Raw genomic sequence first — 22579 nt, forward strand, 5'->3', positions numbered from 1 at the left:
AGTCAGAATTGAGGATTGGCATCCCAAAGCTTAAGCTCTGGCCACGAACGGATAAGGTAAAGTGGATGTGCTCAGGACATCTTCACGGTTACACACACTCGGAACGGAAAGACTTCCCTGATGTAGCTACGGTTTCCGGACAGGGAGTCTCAGCGGAAAGAACTCAAGGGTGGCTGGAGGCAGGGGACTTACTGCACCATGCGCTGAAGTGGGTAGAAGGGTCAGAGATCCTGGTTCTTTCTCAGACGGGAAGGGCAGAGGAGCGGTCCTTGCAGACATCAAACTCCTAGGGTTTTCGGCACCAAAATGTAAGGTATTTTTCCCCGCTGAGAAAGAAGGAAGGAGTCCAGAGCTATGAAGTGTGGAATAATAAAAGGCTTTATTGAGTATAGAGCGCATCCCGCCCAACAAGATCCCTAGTCCTGGGGACAGAGGTTATGGAAGTCACAAGGATTAAACCGCATGAGGGATATTTAAAGGGTCCCTAGCGTGGTCGACGTAGTGAAATCTCACTGGCTGACAGACTGTCGCTCTTTTCCAAAGGGTTCCTGGGAACTTTCTTTTGGTGTGCTTGGTTGTGGGCGGTCCTAGCCAAATTTCCCGGGTTTGGGTTCCCCACATGACTTTTCCCCATTTTCCACCGGACCTTACACCTGTCACTTGTAGGAAAATAGCTGACACTGTTGTTGCCAGTGATAAAATTAGGCTTTCGGTAATAAGCTTGATTTACATTATAATAAAATGCACTATCTGGAAGATCTGGGTAACTTATTGAAGTGATAGTTCTTATTTGTAACATTATACAATGTTACAAAATTATGCATGGGTGAATCATCTATTTTAAGAGCAAGATAAACTAATGGGTTTTAATGTAACAGCATGAAAAGTTTCTTTATATGGTGGTGCATTCCTCTCCTTTTACAAAACTTGTCCTTGTCAAGTTTTGATGAGGTATCAAAGAAGACTTCACAGTAATCTGAAAAGACTTCAGATATTCCTTTCATTTTCAGTGATATATCCGTGTATTCATACACTTCAACTAAAGCAATATATTGCCTCAGATTGCATGCAGAAGCAACTAGGAGAAACTACTGTCTTATAAAAAGTCATTCATTAATGAGATTTGCTAACATTTAAAACAGAGCCAGTCTTCTCGCTATTTTTTTTTGAAAATGTATGTTTCATTTTTTAAAATGTTACTTTAAAATAAATAAATAAATATTTAACTTTTTTCTATTTTAGTTTCTAATGTGTATTTATAAAGATAGTACAAATAAATGTAACGTCTTTGGGTTGTCATAAATTTCCAAGAATGTGAAGCAGTCCTGGAGACCAAAAAAGTAAAAATCTAGAGGTTGGCAAACTTCTTATTTTTAAGAGCCAGATAATAAATGTTTTAGGCTTTGTGAGCCATAGGGTTTCACAACTTAACTCTGCTGTTACAGATATTCGATAAACAGATGTGTGTGTCTGTGTGACAGTACAGCTTCATTTCCTAAAATAAGTGGCAGGTTATAGCTTGCTGACTATAGCAAAATTTCCCCTAAAAGAACATTATAGGACTTCTTTTGATGACGTAGCCAGGTGTCCTTTAAGCATTTTTTGTGTTCAACACTGTATTGGTTTTGCTTAAAACTGGAATCTGAGTTCTGAATTCATTGCTTGTTAAGAGAGGCATCTTTTATAACAAAGTTTTAATGGTGCACATGTTCCGACTTTCTACTGCTTAGGAAGTAGGAAGAGTCCTCCCAAGGAGATTCCTCAGGAGGGGACAGCAGACTCAAGTGAAGAAGGCAAGCTGCTTTAGGGACTTGAGCAGGGTGTGGTCCCCATAAATGAGGTATGGATCCACATGGCTCTTTGGCAAATCAGAAGTGCATAGTCTTACCTCTCACTCTCTCACAAACAGGCATTTCATTGCTCCAAGTTGAAATATACATAGAATTTTTAAACCTAAAAATAGCCCATGGAAAAATCCCTTATTGCTGGTTAATTCTGGTTTTAGGCTCGTTTCTGAGAAACACATTAGCTGGCACCACAAATTTCAAGTCCTATGTATGTATGTGGGCTGCTTTGTGGAAAGGGAGCATACTGTCCCGTTTCCATCCCTTATTGAGGTTGAGCTCACTTTGCTCTATGTCTAGCTCTTGTCTTGCTTATCAGCCTCCAGGATATGGGAGTCTTGTTTTTGGGATGTCAGAGAACTTATGAAAGTCTGACTGTCAAGTCAAAGGAAGAGAAACTTAGATTTACATTGTGGTTGAAACTCCATGAACCAAGATGTGCCTTTATGGACTATACATAGTCTTGGTAGCCAATACCATTGATAAGTTTCTCTCTTCTTCTAGGACTGCAGCCATAAGTCAGACCATTGCTGGAAATTAAGAATGTGCTATGATTGCTTTCACATGGGTCTTCTTGGCACAGTCAGCAGTATGTAAAGATGCACAGAAATGAGGTCTGGTATTCTTTTTTAAGCACAAATCAGCACCCAAAAGGGTTAAAGTTGCACTGAAGGCTGTGGCTTCCACCGTGTGAGAGGCACACTTGGTCTTGGTGCCAGCAGCAGCATCAGAGGCACTGGGGCAGCCTTCGTTCTCTACAAGCAGTGAGAAGCCGCGAGCAAGAAACCTGCTGATAGCATCCCTATCTGTTTCTGTAGATTCTGTCTTCAAAATCTTTGGAACCTTTAGGAGGATGACTGCAAAAACCATGCTCCTTTTAAAGAATGTGAAACAAATAAGTCAGGAGATATAGGACTAATTGTAATTGAATGGATTTATATTTCCATGTTGATTTGCCCCTAGGCAGCATCTCATTCTAAACAAACAGTATACTGAAAAATATGTGTATGGATCTCTTCATTGTTGGTGTCTAATTAGCTTCAGGTATTGAAAGATTTGCTTAAAAATATTTTCCTAGATTATCTTTATTCTACAGAGGAAAAAGAAAGTGAGTGTGTCACTTATGTGCCCTTAGATTCTCATGATGCAGTTTTGAGATTTAATGCTGCTCCTACACGTGGCTATGAGAAAGATGTGGGGAGTAAGACCACAGTGCGCATCATAAACTCCCAGGTAAGGGGATGGAGGGTGCATTCTATGCTGTGCATTCTGTAGGGAACAGCTTAACTGGTTGAGTCAATAAAAGTTACCTACTTACCCATAAATCATGATCTTCCTTATTTCTATGGGTCTTGTAATTATAAAGAATCAATAGCCCTGGCCGGTTGGCTCAGTGGATAGAGCGTCAGCCCAGTATATGGATATCCTGGGTTCGATCCCTGGTCAGGGCACACATAAGAAGCAATCATCTGCTTTTCTTCTCCTCCCTCTCTCCCTTCTCTATCTTCCCCTCTCACAACCAGGGGCTCGACTGGTTCAAGCATCAGCCCCAGGCACTGAGGATAGCTCAGTTGATAAAAGCATCAGCCCCAGATGGGTTTGCTGGGTAGATCCCAGCTGGGGAGCATGTGGGAATCTGTCTATCTCCCCTCCCCTCACTTAAAAAAATTTGATAAAATTAATTAATTGAGAAAAAATGTAAAGAAATAGAAATTTATGAATGAATGACTAGGGAAGAAAATGAATAAGATCAAAAGGAAAATCTATTAGATATAGATACCGATACAGATATAGATAGATATAGATTTTATATATATATCATAGACTTAGCATGTTGCATTTTGTAGACTTACAAAAGATGTTATACTTAGAAGTCATGGCCATGAGAAGACAGGGGATGAAGAAGAGAAAAACAAAGGTACAAAATCCAAGGGCAGTAGGGTACCTTGAAAATGTTACTCTGTTATTTGAAAATTTTTTAAATGAAAATGGATCAAAAATGAAATTACCTCTTTTCTATTCTTAATAAGAATGTTTTCCTAATTTGTAGCAAAATTATTCTCAGAACAAACCACAATAATTTCTAGAGTTTCAACCTATATAGAAAAATACGAGGTAATGAATGATTTATGATGAGTTGCTTACAGAACAAAAGATTAGATTTTTGCCTAAGCTAGACAGCATATAGCAAGGTAAGAAACAATTCCATATTCCTTAACTTATAGATGCCATTGACGATAAAACTCACCATTCATTTAACAACAGCTTTTCAGAGAGGAGGAGATAAACCCCACCAAATTAAAATGCATGTCACCTGTAAGATATATTTTAACTTCAGAAATATTAAGAAGTGAAGGAAAAAGTACATCTTAAAAACCGAGAGAAAAAAAACTGAAAAATTGCACCTTAAAGCTGAAGAAAATCTAGGTTTTTTTTCCAAAAAAGTGGTTTTAAAAAATGGTTATTGGCAGGTGAGATGGAGGAACTCATTCCAACCTAGATAGGGCCTTAGAGAGAGGACAGTTATACCAGGGCTGACTCAGGCTGACTGGCTCTATCTGTCTCCTCTGTCCTGAGTCTGGCACCCTAGAGGCACCTTCATAATTCAGTTCATTCACACCTGCAACCTTCTCCAAATGACCTCTGAAGGCAATTGGAGAAGGTTGTGGGGACCTGAATTACCTAGAGAGTCACATCTTTCAGGAGCCTATTTGATGCCACTAGATATGAGTACAGTGCTTAATGAAAATGTAAGGACAGATGGATTTAAACAAACAAACAAAAATGTCCCCAAACATTTATTTTAAGTGCTTTAGCAGGCAGTGCCAGCCTCTTTCCCTCCCCTTGAGGGAAACATGTCTGAGAAACTTTGTAAAAATGAATTATAGCAAGAAAAAATTTTTTCATCTATTTTTTAAATATAATATTGAAGAACCAAACACTTGCTTTAAAATGATTTGTCTATGTATTTCCAGATTCTGACCAACCCCAACCATCACTTCATTGACAATTCATTGTATAAAGATGTCATTTTGGTGGCTTGGGACCCCGCTCCTTATTCTGCAAATCTTAACTTGGTAAGTCTGTCCTTTGTTGCCCCTGCCCTAACCCTAATGGTCAGAAGGTGCCTTCTACTGATTACTCATGGGAACATGTCAAGGATTAAGCTTTGATAGACATGATGAAACTGAATATGGATGCTACTTAAATACATGGTTGTCCATACCATGTTGATACCCACTTTCAATAGCGTACTTGGTGAACATTGTCCATCTCAAAAGGGCTTTTGCTCTGGAGGACTTTTTTTTTAATGTACAATGTCCAAAAGTTCAGAAACTTCTAGTTATCTTGGAGGTTGGGGTGATTAAACTCAAAATATTCCCATTATGATAGAGTGACATCACCTTTCAAGAAGTTACAAAACCTTTTGAAATAAATTGGAGGTGCTTGGCAACAAAATCTAAACTTGCATACCAACAGCTTATTATTGTTTTAGTGAACCTGGTCCAGGCTTTCCTTGAGTGTGTCCCTCTTTGATTCTGCTTCTAAACCTACTTAATCTCATAATATAGCATAAACAAGATTATTACTAGCCATCAAAATGTAAGCAAGATGTATGCATGGCTTTCTGGCAAATCATTGCCTGTCTAAGCAAGCAGCCAGTTACTTTTGGTGAAACTGTGGATGAAAATCAATGTCAGTGTTTTTTAAAGAGGGCTGGGAAAGATGGTTGAGAATTTAGCCTTGGGAAAGATGCCGTCAGCTGTGCCAATGAGTATCTTTCCACTTGTTCTGCTATGACTTAAAGAATGCAGGGGTTTTTTTTGGGGGGGGGGGGGATGGAGGACTGATTTTGGCTCCACTAAGAGGTAACTTTCTAAGAGAGCTGTTCAAGGTTGAAGGGGTCCCTCTGAAAAGAATGTTCTATCACTGTTCATCTTGACACTAAGGCTGGACCTTTACCTAGTGTGATTACTAACCAGTTTTTAACCAGGATTACAAATGAGAACCACATGGAGAGTATTTTTCAAATTCATCTGTCAGAGCCCCATTTTCAGAAGTGTAGCATACAGTATCAATGTGCACTTTTTGAGGAGCCTGGCTGCTTTTCATAGGTACCCTCTGTTGAGAATCAAGCATCAGATGGGTGTTTGAATTTTTCAGCTTCCTCCCCAGACTAAGGTTCTCTGCCTTTAAGTTCTGATACCTTTCTTGCTGTTTGTTGGCAAACCCAGAGCTTCCAGCTGTCGGAGCTTGTTTCTTGCTCTGTTGGAAGCAACCAAGTCCAAGGCGCAGAGCCCCTCGGCCCCAGGGGTGTGGACAGTGATGGCGCTGAAGTCTAAGTGACAGGCTGCTATCTGGGGGGCCTGTCCTTCAGTATGCTGCGTGAGGCTGGGAGGAGGAGGGTAGAGAAGCAAGTCCCACATTCCTCCAGCTTCCTCCACTGCCTCAGGGGTTGGGGGCACAGTTCACTTAATAAGATGATCTGGCCCAGACATTCTCAACATTTTCAAAACAACAGAACACATTCAGCTATGGAACACTCCCTGGGATCTTACTGCAGACCAAGATGTCTGTCTGAAGGGAGCATGGGGCCTGAGCCCACGGAGCTGAGCACACACCATTCTGCAGATGCCATTTCATGATGGCACCTGAGACACTTCTGAAAATATTTTTTAATCAACCTTATAGTTCATTTTTTCATAAAATAATTTATATTAAATCAATGTAAGTACACATTTTGATGAGTATTAGCAAATATATATAGTCAAGTATTACTACTGCAAATAAGAAATAGAATATTTTCTGCCTGACCTGTGGTGGCGCAGTGGATAGAGCATCAACCTGGAACACTGAGGCTGCAGGTTCAAAACCCTGGGCTTGCCTGGTCAAGGCACATTTGAGAGTTGATTCTTCCTTTTCCTCCCCCCTTTCTCTCTCTCTCTCCTCTCCTCTCCTCTGTAAAATGAATAAGTAGAAATCTAAAAAAAAATTTTTTAATAGAATATTTTCATCATTCTGGAGAGTCCCCTTGTGTCCCACCATCTTCCCAGCCCCAACACCAGGCCTGGGCATTAACTGATTTGCTCTCTGTCACTATGGATTCTATTTGGAGAACATTATTTTTGAGCCCAGGGATCAGCGAACTACAGCTAGGAGCCAAGTCTGATCCTGGTTTTTAAGTAAAATTTTATCAGAACAAGGCCAGGCCATTCATTTTGTATCTTGTGTGGCTGCTTTCCATTTGCGAAGACCAAGTTGAGTAGTTGCCGAAGAGACAGTATTACCCTAAAAAGCTTAACAACATGTGTATTATTTGGCTCTTTCCAGAAAAGTCTGCTGACTGCTGCCTTAGCCATGTCCCTCGTTTTACTAAAAAATAAAGTGCCAGTCCTCCCAAGCGAGGCCTGCTGCCTCTGTGCTCGTTGCCGTGCCTCTCCTGAATCCCTCCCTCCTGGGTGCTGCCTGATGTCCTTTCCACAGTGTGGTCCTCAGGACTTGATGGTATTGATTTCTTTTTCCCTATTAGTGGTACAAGAAGCCAGATTACAACCTGTTCACTCCATACGTTCAGCATCGTCAGAGAAACCCAAATCAGCCGTTTTACATTCTTCATCCTAAATTTATATGGCAGCTTTGGGACATTATCCAGGAGAACACTAAGGAGAAGATTCAGCCCAACCCACCATCTTCTGGCTTCATTGGTAGGTATATGTTAAAAATTGGAAAGATTGAGTGTGCAGGCAGTTAACCTAATATTTAATAAATACACATTCATATTACATAATAAAAGCAGTTGAAAGGTGGTTTTAGGCCCTGGTCGGTTGACTCAGTGGTAGAGCTCGGCCCGGCGTGTGGATGTCCCGGGTTCAGTTCCCAGTCAAACACATGGGAGAAGCGACCATCTGCTTCTCCACCCTTCTCCCTCTCGCTTCTCTCTCTCTCTCTTCCCCTTCTGCAGCCATGGCTCAGTTGCATCGAGTTGGCCCGGGCACTGAGGATGGTTCCATGACCTCTGCCTCAGGTGCTAAGAACTCAGTTGTGCTCATGGCCCCAGATGGGCAGGGCATCAGCCCCAGACGAAGGTTGCTGGGTGGATCCCAGTCAGGGCATATGCGGGAGTCTTTCTGTTTCCCCTCCTCTCACTTGGAAAAGAAGAAAAAGAAAAAAAAAAAGAATGGTGGTTTTAGAAGGGAAATTATTCAATTCCAGTTTCTTTTGCTGCATAATGTACTCCCCCAAATTCTGAGATATAAAGCAAGAACTACTTAATTTTCTCTCCTGATTTTGGGAACCACCATGAGCTTGCCTGGACAATACTGTTGTCCCACAAGCATGGATGAGGGTCTTGTGGCTGTATTCATCTGCTTCATGGGACGGTTTCAATCCCATGTCTGGCCCCTTGGCAGAGATGGCTAGGAGGCCAGGCGCAGCTAGGACTGTGGCTGCACATGATCTCTTACCTGGTAGTTTCAGGGTAACTGGACTACCTATGCAGAGTCACAGAGTAAATTTTAGTTGTGTCCATTATAAACTATAATGTTCTCCACCCTAATTTCAATGAAGGTATTAGCCTGCACCTTAATTTGGGCTGCACAATGGCTCCCTGTGAATAAAGGGAAGATTTAAGGAGATGACACTTATTTGGTCATGGATACAGGGCACATACACAGTCTCTGAATTGAGGCTTGCAGATATTGGAGTGGGTTTTTGGTATTATAATACTGTGAATATTTTATGCAGAATTCAAGGCAAAATTTACTCTGTGACTCTGCATATTATTTTCCTTGAGCACATTTCCCCTCCCTGGATATTTAAAGTCATGCCTTTGATTAGATATTACATAACTTACTAAGTGACCATCCTGGGGTACATGTACACTGAAACTCATATAATAATGCATGGCAACTGGAAACAACTGAAAAACAAAAATGATTTAAAATGGGGGAAATTTTTAAAAAGTCATTATTAAAAATTCTGTTTCTTTAGAAAAAGAATTTTCTGAAGAAACTGGATGTCTTAAATGGACTCCTAGAAAGTGTTCCAAAACACAGAAGATAGAAGTTGTCAGTTTCCGAAGACTGAGGCCTGGAGACTGGCCCAGCATCACTGTGCTATGCTCTGTAGGTCACAGCAGTTAAGGTCTTTCCCACTTCAAAGGGAGAACACGTAGACCCCACCTCAGCTGTCTTCATCTGCCACCCACTCACAATGCTGGCATGAAGCCAGGCTGGGGAGCCAAACATGTGACCACAGGATAGTGCCTGGTTGGTCAGGCTTTGATGAGACTAATTCTAGAACCTTAGACAGCTCTCACCACTGGAGTTCACCAGCACTAGTCCAAAGATAGATTATGTAACAAAGTTATCACCCTTGGCCAGGCTTTGATCCTCAAAGTTTGTGGTCTTACCCCATTTCTTTACTTATATTTCAGCTTACACCCCGTTATTCCTTTGATTATACTGAGTTGGGTAACCTGAAAGAATTTCTTAGATCTCCTTGGCAATATGAAAGCTGTAATAGAACCAAAGGATATTAGTTGTGTCTGTTATAAAGTATAATGTTCTCCACCCTAATTTCAATGAAGGTATTAGCCTGTACCTTAATTTGGGCTGCACAATGGCTCCCTGTGAATAAAGGGAAGATTTAAGGAGATGACACTTATTTGGTCATGGATACAGGGCACATACACAGTCTCTGAATTGAGGCTTGCAGATATTGGAGTGGGTTTTTGGTATTGTAATACTGTGAATATTTTATGCAGAATTCAAGGCAAAATTTACTCTGTGACTCTGCATATTATTTTCCTTGAGCACAGTTCCCCTCCCTGGATATTTAAAGTCATGCCTTTGATTAGACATTACATAACTTACTAAGTGACCATCTTGGGGTACATGTACACTGAAACTCATATAATAATGCATGGCAACTGGAAGCAACTGAAAAACAAAAATGATTTAAAATGGGGGGAATTTTTTTTTTTTTTGTATTTTTCTGAAGCTGGAAACGGGGAGAGACAGTCAGACAGACTCCTGCATGCGCCCCACCGGGATCCACCCGGCACGCCCACCAGGGGCGACGCTCTGCCCACCAGGGGTCGATGCTCTGCCCCTCCGGGGCGTCGCTCTGCCGCGACCAGAGCCACTCTAGCGCCTGGGGCAGAGGCCAAGGAGCCATCCCCAGCGCCCGGGCCATCTTTGCTCCAATGGAGCCTTGGCTGCGGGAGGGAAAGAGAGAGACAGAGAGGAAGGAGTGGGTGGGGGTGGAGAAGCAAATGGGTGCTTCTCCTATGTGCCCTGGCCGGGAATCGAACCCGGGTCCCCTGCATGCCAGGCCGATGCTCTACCGCTGAGCCAACCGGCCAAAGCCAAAATGGGGGAAATTTTTAAAAGTCATTATTAAAATTCTGTTTCTTTAGAAAAAAAATTATTTAATTAAAGTCATATCTTTGACACTTTATTTTCAAGTCACTCTTTTGAAATCCTAAGCTTTTTATTTTGGGGGCAGTTCCATTGAATCCTGTTGATTTAGGAAAAAAGTATATACCCATATTTCCCCATGTATAAAATACACTTTTTTTTTTTTTTTTTCGAAAAATTTGAGGTCTAAAAACTGGGTGTGTCTTAGACAGTGGTTGTGGCATTTCAAATACCACAGATGGAACTGAGGACGAGGCAATATATGAAGACAGTGATTCATCATCAGACACAGATGAGGACAAGCTTTTGGGATGGGAGTTTTGACAGTGATGAGTTGTATGAACTTTATGATGAATAAAACTTGAGTTTAATAACTTTATGTCATACATTTTTTTCAAAGTTCAGGCCCCAAAATTAAAGTACATCTTATACATAGGGAAATATAGTAATCTAGTTTGTCAGCAAAAGGTAAACAGGATATAACAATGCTTAGTCAGCGTAATGGGATGTGACCCAAGTTTAGTAATGTCTTTTTCTTATTGTCGCCTTCTCATGAATTCATTTGTGTAATACTTGATTAGAGCAAAGGTTTTAGGGCACAGTGGCAGAGAAGATTGTCAGACATACTCATAACATAATTTGAGAAATTCAAGTTAGTCAATCATAGCTGTAGAAGAAATTTCTCCCATGTGTTTTTGCTGAGAGAAATTATGCCATATATATATGGCCAGCTTCCTTTCATTGCTATGTGCTGAGAATTTGGAGTTTTGGGAGGCTGATGCTTGCTTTAAGGTTTCTACATGAAAGAGGTATTGCAGTCGGGTGTCTTTGCAGGGGTGTCACTGGGCCGGGCAGAATGAGTGTGAATTCTTCTCTGCCATCTACTTCAGCTTCCTTACCATTGGCAAGTCACTTAGTCCTGTTAGCCTACATATGCTCACATGAGACATGCAAATAATAAACCCTTTGAAAAGATGAGTTCGTGGGCCATTTTGCAATTATTTTTTTAACAGTGTCCTGTCCTGTATAGCAGTTTTAGCCAAAAATGGCTGTATAAATTTAAATTGATTAGGATTAAATAAGAGGAAAATTTCAGTTCTTCAGTGTTCCTAGCCCTGTTTGGAGTTTCAGCAGGAATGTGCTCCTCGTGGCTACTGTACTGGGCGGTGCAGACAGAACACCTCCATAATCATAGAAAGGTCTGTAGGGCAGCACTGGGAAGATTTCGCTAGTCACAAAAGAATGGGAAAAAGCAAGTCGATAAGGTGTTATGTTCTTACTGGGCAGGCTGGCGTCTATGGAGATGGGATACAGATGTGTAGAAGGTATGGCGTGACATCACTGACTTCCTCTGCTGCTCTCGTCCCTTGCCATATCTAAGTGTGATCCCCTCACTAGAGATGGGCAAGAGATACAACCTGGGCTAGTTGTGCCCAGCAGAGCCCCTATCCACCCTCTGAATTTCCCACTAATGTTACAACATATGTACCTCTTTCTTGATCTTGCTCAGAAATATGCAGAGAGCCAGAGTCTGTTTTATAATTTATCTGACATTCTTATAAATCAGTCAAATGATGTCACCTGCCTCTTAATCTATCTGCCAGAATAATTTTTAAAGATCAATGAGTGTTTGTTTTTTTCTTTTATCCAAAAGTGTACTCCAAATTCTAAAGTCATGTTGAAAAACTGTTGACCTGTTGTCTCACCACCTCGTCATTTCCAAACACTCTGACCTGTGATGTCAGTCGCTGAACAAAAGAACCCATCATAGAGCCCTTAGTGAGAGTGGGCCTGGAGCTACTTCTGCATCAGCAATGTCCTTGATCGCCATGCCTGAATCACAGAGCTATGCTTTCCCTGGGTTCTGTGGTATATATGTAGTATCAGTTCCTGTGGAGGAGTTTTCTTTTGGGCAAGGTGTCAGTAAAATCAGATTTGGGCACAAATGCTTAACTTTGCAACTAAGTAAAATCTTTTTATTTTACCTACAGATGCAAAGACTCCTTTTTCTATGCATTGAGAAAGAATGGCAAGTTGTAGGATTTGAGGAACACATTGACTGAGCATTGGCATAAGGACCCCTTCACTGAAACTCACTTTATTGTTAGAAAACATTTCAGAAGTTTGAAATTCAATTACATAGAGAGTTTATCAAAGCTAATAATTTATTGTGCTTTTTTTATAATGAAACAATTAGATATACATAGGTGAACAATATAATGATGCAACATAAATGCATTATAATATTAAATGAATTAAACTATACACCCATTACAAGCCTATTTAATATTAATAAGGTATCTATTAGACTTTGATATTACAGAGGTCATATCATTACATCAAATAGGTATATCATAACTTCAGTTGTTGAATACTTGGGTTTCAAATTATTTTATATTATCAAATATTACATCAATGAGCCGTTATAATATCTATGTCCTAATAATGTGCTATAGTTTATTCAATATGTGAATATATAGCCTGCTTTTATCTTCTCGAAAGACAAGGCAGGAAAAGCAGAAATAATATGTTGAAAGCATTCACTTTCTCTATTCAAAGCCTGAACAAATTGCTTCATTAAGCCAAGTTTGATGTAAAGTGGGGGGGGCGGGAATGATCCTGTCTCAATTAACTACAGGTTCATTCACAATATTTTGCATCCCTACTTCCAGAGCTTCACGTTTCGGCCACTCCCTCTGTGTCCAATGTTTCTCCCGAGCTCGGCTGTCCCACAAACACAGAAAGCAAGTTTTCACTTCATGAAAACTCTGTTGTCCTAGCAGGAAATTTACCATTTTAAATCCACACAGCCTGACTGGGTGGTGGCACAGTGGATAGAGCATCAGACTGTGATGCGGAGGACCCAGGTTCAAGACCCCAAGATTGCCAGCTTGAGCACGGGCTCATCTAGTTTGAGCAAAGCTCACCAGCTTGGACCCAAGGTCGCTGGCTTGAGCAAGGGGTTACTCGGTCTGCTGTAGCCACATGGTCAAGGCACATATGAGAAAGCAATCAATGAACAACTAAGGTGTCGCTACGAAAAACTAATAATTGATGCTTCTCATTTCTCTTCGTTCCTGTCTGTCTGTCCCTATCTATCTCTCTCTCTGACTCTCTACCTGTCTCTGTAAAAAAAAAAAAAATTCACACAAATGATCCAGTTATGCTCCTCATACTTCAGAAAGACGAGTACAATTTTTTTTTTGTCATTCTTACTAAGTCATTCAATTCAGGTTGGCTAAACTGCTGAGGGGTCAATGACTGCTTGGCATCAGAAGAAGACCCTTCAGATTCTACAACCATTTCCTCATTCATCTTATCAAAATACACTTGATCACCATTTTCACTTTCTTCGTCCTTAGAAGAACTAAAACCATTGAAAACTGGAACCGGGAGTGTCTCAGAGTGTGGGATAGGTCATATTGCTGAAGAAATATTAAGATATGCAATCATATGCCATTTTTCTTGCCGATGCCCTTTGTATGGATCAGACAGAAATAACAGTCACTGCTGCTGTGGTCTTTAGATTCATGCCAAGCCATGGGAATACCAAAAGGCATCCCTTTGCATTTTTTCCAGTCATGAAGCATTTCCTCATAATTATGACACACAACATGAGGAGCCTAATTCTTGTCTTGATTGCCAAGGGGAACTTGAAAATAGGCAATATATGCACGTGTCACAAATGATGAAATATTGCGCCTTTGACGTTGAAGTGTGTAATAGCCACATATATAACAGAAGCTGTCAGGACTATTCTTACATTTTCGCCTACTCGAAGAAGCCATGATTTAATCTTAAAATAAAAAGGTGTTTTATAATTTTTTACATTTAAAAACAACTACAATTATGTAAAAGTGATTTCTTTATTAATTTTTTTATTAATTTTAATGGGGTGACATTGATAAATCAGGGTACATATGTCCAGAGAAAACATCTCCAGGTTATTATGACATTTGATTATGCTGCATTCCCATCACCCAAAGTCCAATTGTCTTCTGTCACCTTCTAACTGGTTTTCTTTGTGCCCCTCCCCTCCTCCCACCCCCTCCTTCTCCTCCCCCCCCCAAAAAGTGATGTTTATAAAATATTAATTGCCTTGTGGTTATGTTCAATCCAAGAGTCGTTGCCTTTTAACTCCCAATTTAAAAACCAATGCATGCCATTGACTGTAAAAAAAAACACACACACACAATTAAAATTGCACAAAAACGGCCCTGGCCGGTTGGCTCAGCGGTGGAGCGTCGGCCTAGCGTGCGGAGGACCCGGGTTCGATTTCCGGCCAGGGCACACAGGAGAGGCGTCCATTTGCTTCTCCACCCCTCCGCCGCGCTTTCCTCTCTGTCTCTCTCTTCCCCTCCCGCAGCCAAGGCTCCATTGGAGCAAAGATGGCCCGGGCGCTGGGGATGGCTCTGTGGCCTCTGCCTCAGGCGCTAGAGTGGCTCTGGTCGCAATATGGCGACGCCCAGGATGGGCAGAGCATCGCCCCCTGGTGGGCAGAGCGTAGCCCCTGGTGGGCGTGCCGGGTGGATCCCGGTCGGGCGCATGCGGGAGTCTGTCTGACTGTCTCTCCCTGTTTCCAGCTTCAGAAAAATGAAAAGAAAAAAAAAATTGCACAAAAACTAGAGCATGCACCAAAAAAACTGATTTCAGATTTGGAATCACCGATGCAAAAATATATAGAAACAGTTCTAAAACCTCATGCAACAGAAAGTGAAAAAAAAATTGTTCCCCAGTGTTATCCAATATATCATCCAAACTCGTGATTTAACACAAAATAACATATTAACACAAAATGATAAGCCATTGAACATCCATATTTAGGAGTGTGTAAAATGCATCACAGTTATGCTGATTAGAAAACTAATCATCCCTGGCCAGTTGTCTCAGTGGTAGAACATCAGCCCAGCCTATGGAAGTCCTGGGTTCACTTTCCGGCCAGGGCATACAGGAGAAGCACCCATCTGCTTCTCCACCCTTCCCTCTCTCCTTTCTCTCTATCTCTGTCTTTCTCTCCCACAACCAAGGAGCAAAGTTGGCCTGGGCACTGAAGATGGCTCCATGGCCTCTGCCTCAGGAGCTAGAATGGCTCTGGTTGCAACAGAGCAACTCCTCCTGGTGGGCATGCTGGGTGGATCCTGGTCGGGCGCACGCAGGAATCTGTCTCTCTGCCTCCCTGCTTCTCATTTCAGAAAAATACACACAAAAAAGAAAGAAAACTAATCAAATTTGCATTTTCCTATAAATAATTCTGAATGTATGTTACCATCAAATAAATGAGCTAAAAATTGGCCTTCAGGTATTATTCTTGCACTATATGATTTTATTTAATATAGTAGATGCTCTTAAAATTATTTTATGGTGAATTTATGGAGAAACCACAAAACAGCTGTTAGATTTCCATTAGACTGGCCTATTCAATAAACTTAACCTTGCATGCTCACCACTTATTGAGAAGTAAGTTTTGTAGTGTTCTATTGGTCAATCTCAGATTCCTAATTTACCTGACATAAGAGTTGTGTTCAATAGTTAACTGGAAAAATAAGCCAGTATTTTTCCTGTCACCAGCATTATGTTCTCTTTATACCTAGCTTATTTAGCCACATGTTGAAAGAATACGTTCATGAAGGAGAGATTTCTATCATTTTTAGTGGTTTTTGGATGTAATACTGCCAGGTGAAAAGCAAGATAATTTTAGTGTAAGCACAATGAGGCTAAAGGCTCAATGGTTAAACTCTACTAGACTCCAAAACAGATCAAGGACATCAATATATGCCATGTAAAGTTTTATAGAAGGAACTTTGTTCATTCTGAATTTGTGATAATCAGAACATGGGGTTGAAGCTTACTTTTTATCCATGTTTTGCGGCAAATAAATAAGTGTACATATTGCTTGTTATGTTGAGCTACATAATGTGACATTTTATTAAGACCAGTTGAGATGCTTTTTAATTGGTTTGATAATTATATACATTCTACAATATTTTAAAACATGTAGTTTGGCACAGGAATGCCTCTTGAGTCGTAATTGCCTGGAAATTTTTACATACTTTTTTTTCTTCAAGTGAATCCCTAGTGTGGACTCATTTGTAAAATCTGGCCAGGTAAACTTAACATTAATTTAATTTTATTTAATTATTTTTAAAAAGCTGGCCACAAGTCCATTTGATTGGCTTGCAAAAGCACATGGTAAAATGTCTGGATATTAATCTTCCCATCAAAAACCACAGCTTTGTGTTGAAAGCAGTAAAAATTTTATTAGTAATCAAAGAAGTTTCTTTCTGATAATCAATAAACAAAATTATTTAACATAAAGTTTCCTAAAGTGATTTTTAAAAAAAAAACTTCACTGAATAGCATAGTATTAAATGATTTTTATTCTACTTGCCTTTTGGGTAATTCTGAGCAGTCATAAGAGGAAATGAAAACATTGTAATAACATTTTTAGCATAACCAGATGTGAATTCCCCATGGCAATCTGGCACTGGAAAAATGATTACAAAGTAACATGACACTCTAAATTTAAAAAAATTAGTAACATAGCAAGCCTGCCTGCTGATCCTTAGGAAGGCCAGCTTACAAGGTTGGCATCTGGGAACTTGGATTTGGGGAGGGTTCCCACTCCCATAACTGATAAGAAAAGAGTGGTTCACTGTGTCTAGACTGTTTATGCAAGCAATGTGGCTTATACCAAGCTCCTCTTTTCTTTCTGGGAGTGTGGGATTTGGGGTTGTGCCAGACAGAGACTGCCTACATGACCAGTTCCTGGTGAAAACCTTAAATACTGAATCTCTTAAGAAGTTTTCCTGGTTGCACCATTTCACATGTGTGGCGGCAGTAAGTAAATCCTGTGTGACTATAATGGCAGAGGATTCTGGAAGCTTGCTCCTGGTTTCCCCTCAACTTTCTCCCCATGGTCGGTGGGCCAGGAATGGTTGTTATTGGTCTACAACTAGATCAGTATGGAAATTGAAAATATTAAGAAGTTTTCATAGGCCCTGGCCGGTTGGCTCAGCGGTAGAGCGTCAGCCTGGTGTGCGGGGGACCCGGGTTCGATTCCCGGCCAGGGCACATAGGAGAAGCACCCATTTGCTTATCCACCCCCCCCCTTCCTCTCTGTCTCTCTCTTTCCCTCCCGCAGCCAAGGCTCCATTGGAGCAAAGATGGCCCGGGCGCTGGGGATGGCTCCTTGGCCTCTGCCCCAGGCGCTGGAGTGGCTCTGGTCGCGGCAGAGCGACACCCCGGAGGGGCAGGGCATCGACCCCTGGTGGGCGTGCCGGGTGGATCCTGGTCGGGCGCATGCGGGAGTCTGTCTGTCTCTCCCCGTTTCCAGCTTCAGAAAAATACAAAAAAAAAAAAAAAAAAAAAAAAAAAGAAATTTTCATAGAAATTTGACAGAGACTGTCATCCAATCATGTGATTATTTCTCTAATAATTCATTGTTATTGCATTTATAAAAGTATTGCTTGCGATGGATTGGAATTTTCTTAAATGGATTTTTATTACAGATGGTTTAGGAGTGCTTGTGAAAAATTCAGTTTCCTGGACCCCAACAGGAAATCTCTGGGAATGGAGCAAGTCCCAGGAATCTGCATTTTAATAAGCTGCTGGGTCATTCTTTTCAGGCTGAAGTTTGAGAATTGCTTCAGGAGGAGGAACAGCAAACTAACATATTTCTTAAGCATAACATGAATTTTGAAAGCCATCCACTTTAAAAACCAGAGTTGCAAAGGTAACAGCTCGTATACAATTGACTTCAGTTCCCATGGATGAAGCTGTGCTACTGGCTCACAGAAACACCTGGGGAACAGAACCCTGTGCTTTCTGGGTACAGTTCCACTGCTAGTTTATAAGATGCCTGTGTGCCAGACACCCCTGAGGACTCTTCACTGACATCTGCAGGCAAATTTTAATAATACACTAGTGGATAATGCGCAGGATGCCCAGTGTCTAGGACCCTTGGCCTCCTTATGCAGAGCTGGTACCAGGCCCAAAGGAAAGACAGCACCCAGTGCGGGACCATGTACAAGAGTCCATAGCTCTGATTAGGAAACCCTGAAGCCATTCTCCCTCCACAGACACAGATCCAGTTACCCTCAGAGAGAGAGACCCTAACACATCACAACTTACTCGTTGCAGGTTAAAGTAACTGGGAATAAAAGAATTTCATTCTCCCTTGGCACATAACTTTCCCTTTCACTGTGTCAATTCTTGATAGATGGTTCTGTAAGGATTAGAAAAAAAATGTTCATAGAGCAGTAATTACTTCTAGAAGGAGGGACTTCTTCATCGTCAGTGCTGTGTGCTGGGATGCTGGTCCCCACTCCCTTCTGAGACCAAAGGAAGAAGGGGCTGTCCTTGGTGGTTCTCTCTGGGCTCCACCTGATTCACTGTCACTTTTCACTAGCACAGGGAAGGAGCCACAGCTAGGCAGTAGGCCAGCCATGGAAGAGGAGCAGGAAACATAGAACTGAGAGGAGCTGATCCATAACTGGGAGTGTTGGCATCGCTCTTGAGAACAACTTTACTTCATAGAGTTTGAATGGAATAATCTTCTCTTCATTAGAAATGTGTTTTACACCCTGGCTGGATAGCTCAGTTGGTTAGGGTGTTGTCCTGAGCATACAGGTTGCTGGTTCAATTCCTGGTTAGGGCACATAAAGGAATAGATCAATGTTCCTGTCTCTCTCTACCTCTCTCCATCTTCCTCACTTTCTAAAATCAATTTAATTTTTTAAAAAAGGAATGTGTTTTACTCTCAGCCACAATACTGTATCATGGATCTCAAGTCACATCTTTTAAAGTCTTCCAACCAGGACACTATGGTCACCCCTCAGGCAGGACCCCTTCTTCCATCTCCTGTCCACCCATCGTCTCCTGAGCCGTTCTTTTAGGTCCAGGCCTTGCCTCCCCTGGGCGAGCTTTCTGTTTCTCCTACGCAAAATAAAGACCCTTGTTTCTTCTCTCCTGGTGTTCCTTCTGCAGGCCTTTTTCTGGTTGTGGGGATTTTCATGATGCAAACAGGGTTGATTAGAAATATGATTGGGCCCTGGCCGGTTGGCTCAGCAGTAGAGTGTCGGCCTGGCGTGCAGAAGTCCCGGGTTCGATTCCCGGCCAGGGCACACAGGAGAGGCGCCCATCTGCTTCTCCACCCCTCCCCTCTCCTTCCTCTCTGTCTCTCTCTTCCCCTCCTGCAGCGAGGCTCCATTGGAGCAAAGATGGCCCGGGCGCTGGGGATGGCTCCTTGGCCTCTGCCCCAGGCGCTAGAGTGGCTCTGGTCGCGACGCCCCAGAAGGGCAGAGCATCGCCCCCTGGTGGGCAGAGCGTCACCCCCTGGTGGGTGTGCCAGGTGGATCCCGGTCGGGCGCATACAGGAGTCTGTCTGTCTCTCCCGTTTCCAGCTTCAGAAAAATACAAAAAAAAGAAAAAGAAAAAAGAAATATGATTGTCCTCTGCAGACAAATATTGCTTATAACAGGAACTATGTGACTGTTTTTCCTTAACAAGGGATATCCCTTTAATTAAAGGGATATATACATTTAAAAAGAAATATTTAAAGGTGGTGCTAGGAAAAGAAAGTCCGTTAGCCTAGATCACAAACTAGACTTGCTCAGTGATTATTAGGTTTTGTGGCTGTCTATTTGAAACATTAAAATAAAGACATTGCCCTGGCCGGTTGGCTCAGCGGTAGAGCGTCGGCCTGGCGTGCGGGGGACCCAGGTTCGATTCCCGGCCAGGGCACACAGGAGAAGCGCCCATTTGCTTCTCCACCTCCCCCCTCCTTCCTCTCTGTCTCTCTCTTCCCCTCCTGCAGCCAAGGCTCCATTGGAGCAAAGATGGCCCGGGCGCTGGGGATGGCTCCTTGGCCTCTGCCTCAGGCGCTAGAGTGGCTCTGGTCGCGGCAGAGCAACGCCCCAGAAGGGCAGAGCATCGCCCCCTGGTGGGCAGAGCATGGCCCCTGGTGGGCGTGCCGGGTGGATCCCGGTCGGGCGCATGCGGGAGTCTGTCTGACTGTCTCTCCCCATTTCTAGCTGCAGAAAAATACAAAAAAATAAAAAATAAAAAAATAAATAAAAACATTAAAGCAACTATAATGCTGACAGTTCCAGTGAAAGAAATAATTTTGTTAATATGAATCTTAAACTCTGTGTCTGCGACTTCATTTCTTTTCATTCAAACAGCTATTTTATATTTCATTTATAATCAAGCAATTATTTTATGATGAGGTTTTTTTTTCATAACATGGCTTTCTTTGGAAGATAGCAGGTCTAACTACTGCAAATCAGGTGGAACCCAAGCGTAGAATATGACATGATGTTCTAACTTGGGGGGTGCAAATCTGGCACTAACTAGCTTGCAGAGCTTAAGTTCAGTAGCTTTGACTGCTATTCTGGGTCCCACAGTAATTACCTGAACAAGTACATATATGCTAGTATTACATATGTGTACATATAAACCCCACACCACATGGACCACATGCACCTACTTACCGGGAGCTGGACCCCTGCAGTTGTAAAGAGAATGAGTGCAGAGCAAGGGCTTTTTGCCACCATCACTCCCCACCACCATCACTCCCCACCACCATCACCACCTCCACCACTGTTTCAAATGCTACCCTTCCACTTAGAGTTCCAATTTTTCTTTCCACTCAGGAATCCTCATCATGATGTCTCTGTGCAGTGAGGTGCATGTATATGAGTACATCCCATCCATCCGGCAGACAGAGCTCTGCCACTATCACGAGCTGTACTACGACGCGGCCTGCACGCTCGGGGCATACCACCCACTGCTCTATGAGAAGCTCCTGGTGCAGCGCCTGAACACGGGGGCCCAAGGGGACCTGCACCGCAAGGGGAAGGTGGTCCTGCCAGGGCTCCGTGCTGTTCGCTGTCCTGCCCCCGGCTCTTGAAAAAGGGCTCTTGGGAATAAATGTGCAATTAGGTACTACTGTTGTGCTCTAAGTCACAAAAGAATACTTGAAGATATATTTTAGGTATTTTAATCTTGAGTCTTTAAACTATAATTTAGTGGTGGCCACAAGAGTTCTCTTTCTAAGCCATTGGGTATTTATTACTGCTTTGAATATAATGAATTAAAAGAAACAAAAAAATCAAGAAAGATGAATAGAAAACTGAATAGCTGAAAAGAAAGAAAATGTGTAACAAAGTGTTAAGCTTTTCTTACGACATGGCCATTGCTTATCAGGTTTGGTTCTAGTAATACATCCAATAGTAAGAAATAGTTTATACACTTGAAATACTGACATTGTGGCACAGTATTTGTAGCATGTAGTGTGTCACTTGTACGGGCATTCATCATTAAAGATTCTAGAGTTTATCATGAATGTCTAAATTATCACTCAGATGTGTTTATTTTAACAGCAAAAATCCATAGGATATTCTATGAGGTGCCCTTGTTTCCAAACCACTACATTCACCATCTGTGCTTCCTGTTGCCCACTGAGTGGTTTGCTCTGTGTCCCAGGACATGATTCTAAAACCAGAGCATCCCTGTGGAGCAGGGGTCCCCAAACTTTTTACACAGGGGGCCAGTTCACTGTCCCTCAGACCATTGGAGGGCCGCCACATACAGTGTTCCTCTCACTGACCACCAATGAAAGAGGTGCCCCTTCAGGAAGTGCGAGGGGGGGCAGATAAATGGCCTCAGGGGGCCACATGCGGCCCGCAGGCCATAGTTTGGGGACGCCTCAATTGTGGAGCATTCCAAGAACAAGCCAACCCTAGAATAGCACCACAAAGGGGACACTTTGTTTTGATACAGTAGTTCCTTACTTAACTAGGCGTATTACCTCGGGAAAGGGACATCACTGGCAAGTACTACAGAATCATGAGGCTGCAGGGTGGCCCTTTCCCCACCTTGCACCTTCTCACCTGCCAGTTCTCCCCACAGCCTTCAGAGTTACAGTCACTGACAATGACACGTCTTTGGGAGAGTGCTTCTTCCAGCCCAGAAGGAAGATAGAGCAGTAACCCTGAGCTTCTGGGGATGCACACCTATCTCTTTATAAGGAGTTCTTGCTGGTTAATTATCAACTATTGGAAGCCGGACACTAATTCTTCTACATGTGGACATTTAGGAATCCCATTCTTGTTTTCACAGATACGTTTTATGTCATCAACATAACAAATCCATATAATTAAATTGTGTGGAAACATGGCTTTTAGCAAGGAAACCACATATCTACTTCAGAGGGAGAGGCAGCAAGAGGGAAAATTACCCCATTGCATTAGTTATATTCAGTTTTTGTTTATTTAATCTTAACTTTTGTCACTGATACACTGAAAAAATATTTTT

General features: G+C 42.1%; 1 protein-coding gene across 1 annotated transcript in view; it reads left to right on the plus strand.

Annotated features, from left to right (window-relative positions):
• The window catches only part of ST6GAL2 (ST6 beta-galactoside alpha-2,6-sialyltransferase 2), a 40022-nt gene extending 18849 nt beyond the window's left edge, over nt 1–21173 (plus strand). Inside the window, exons 2-5 of the mRNA XM_066264939.1 lie at nt 2980–3077; nt 4820–4921; nt 7375–7549; nt 20917–21173. Of these exons, the coding sequence (XP_066121036.1) occupies nt 2980–3077; nt 4820–4921; nt 7375–7549; nt 20917–21173 (632 nt within the window). The remainder of the gene's footprint in view (nt 1–2979; nt 3078–4819; nt 4922–7374; nt 7550–20916) is intronic.
• Nucleotides 21174–22579: the final 1406 nt, after the last annotated feature.

The sequence above is a fragment of the Saccopteryx bilineata genome, chromosome 3 (genome assembly GCF_036850765.1).
Source record: "Saccopteryx bilineata isolate mSacBil1 chromosome 3, mSacBil1_pri_phased_curated, whole genome shotgun sequence".
Classification (NCBI taxonomy): domain Eukaryota; kingdom Metazoa; phylum Chordata; class Mammalia; order Chiroptera; family Emballonuridae; genus Saccopteryx; species Saccopteryx bilineata.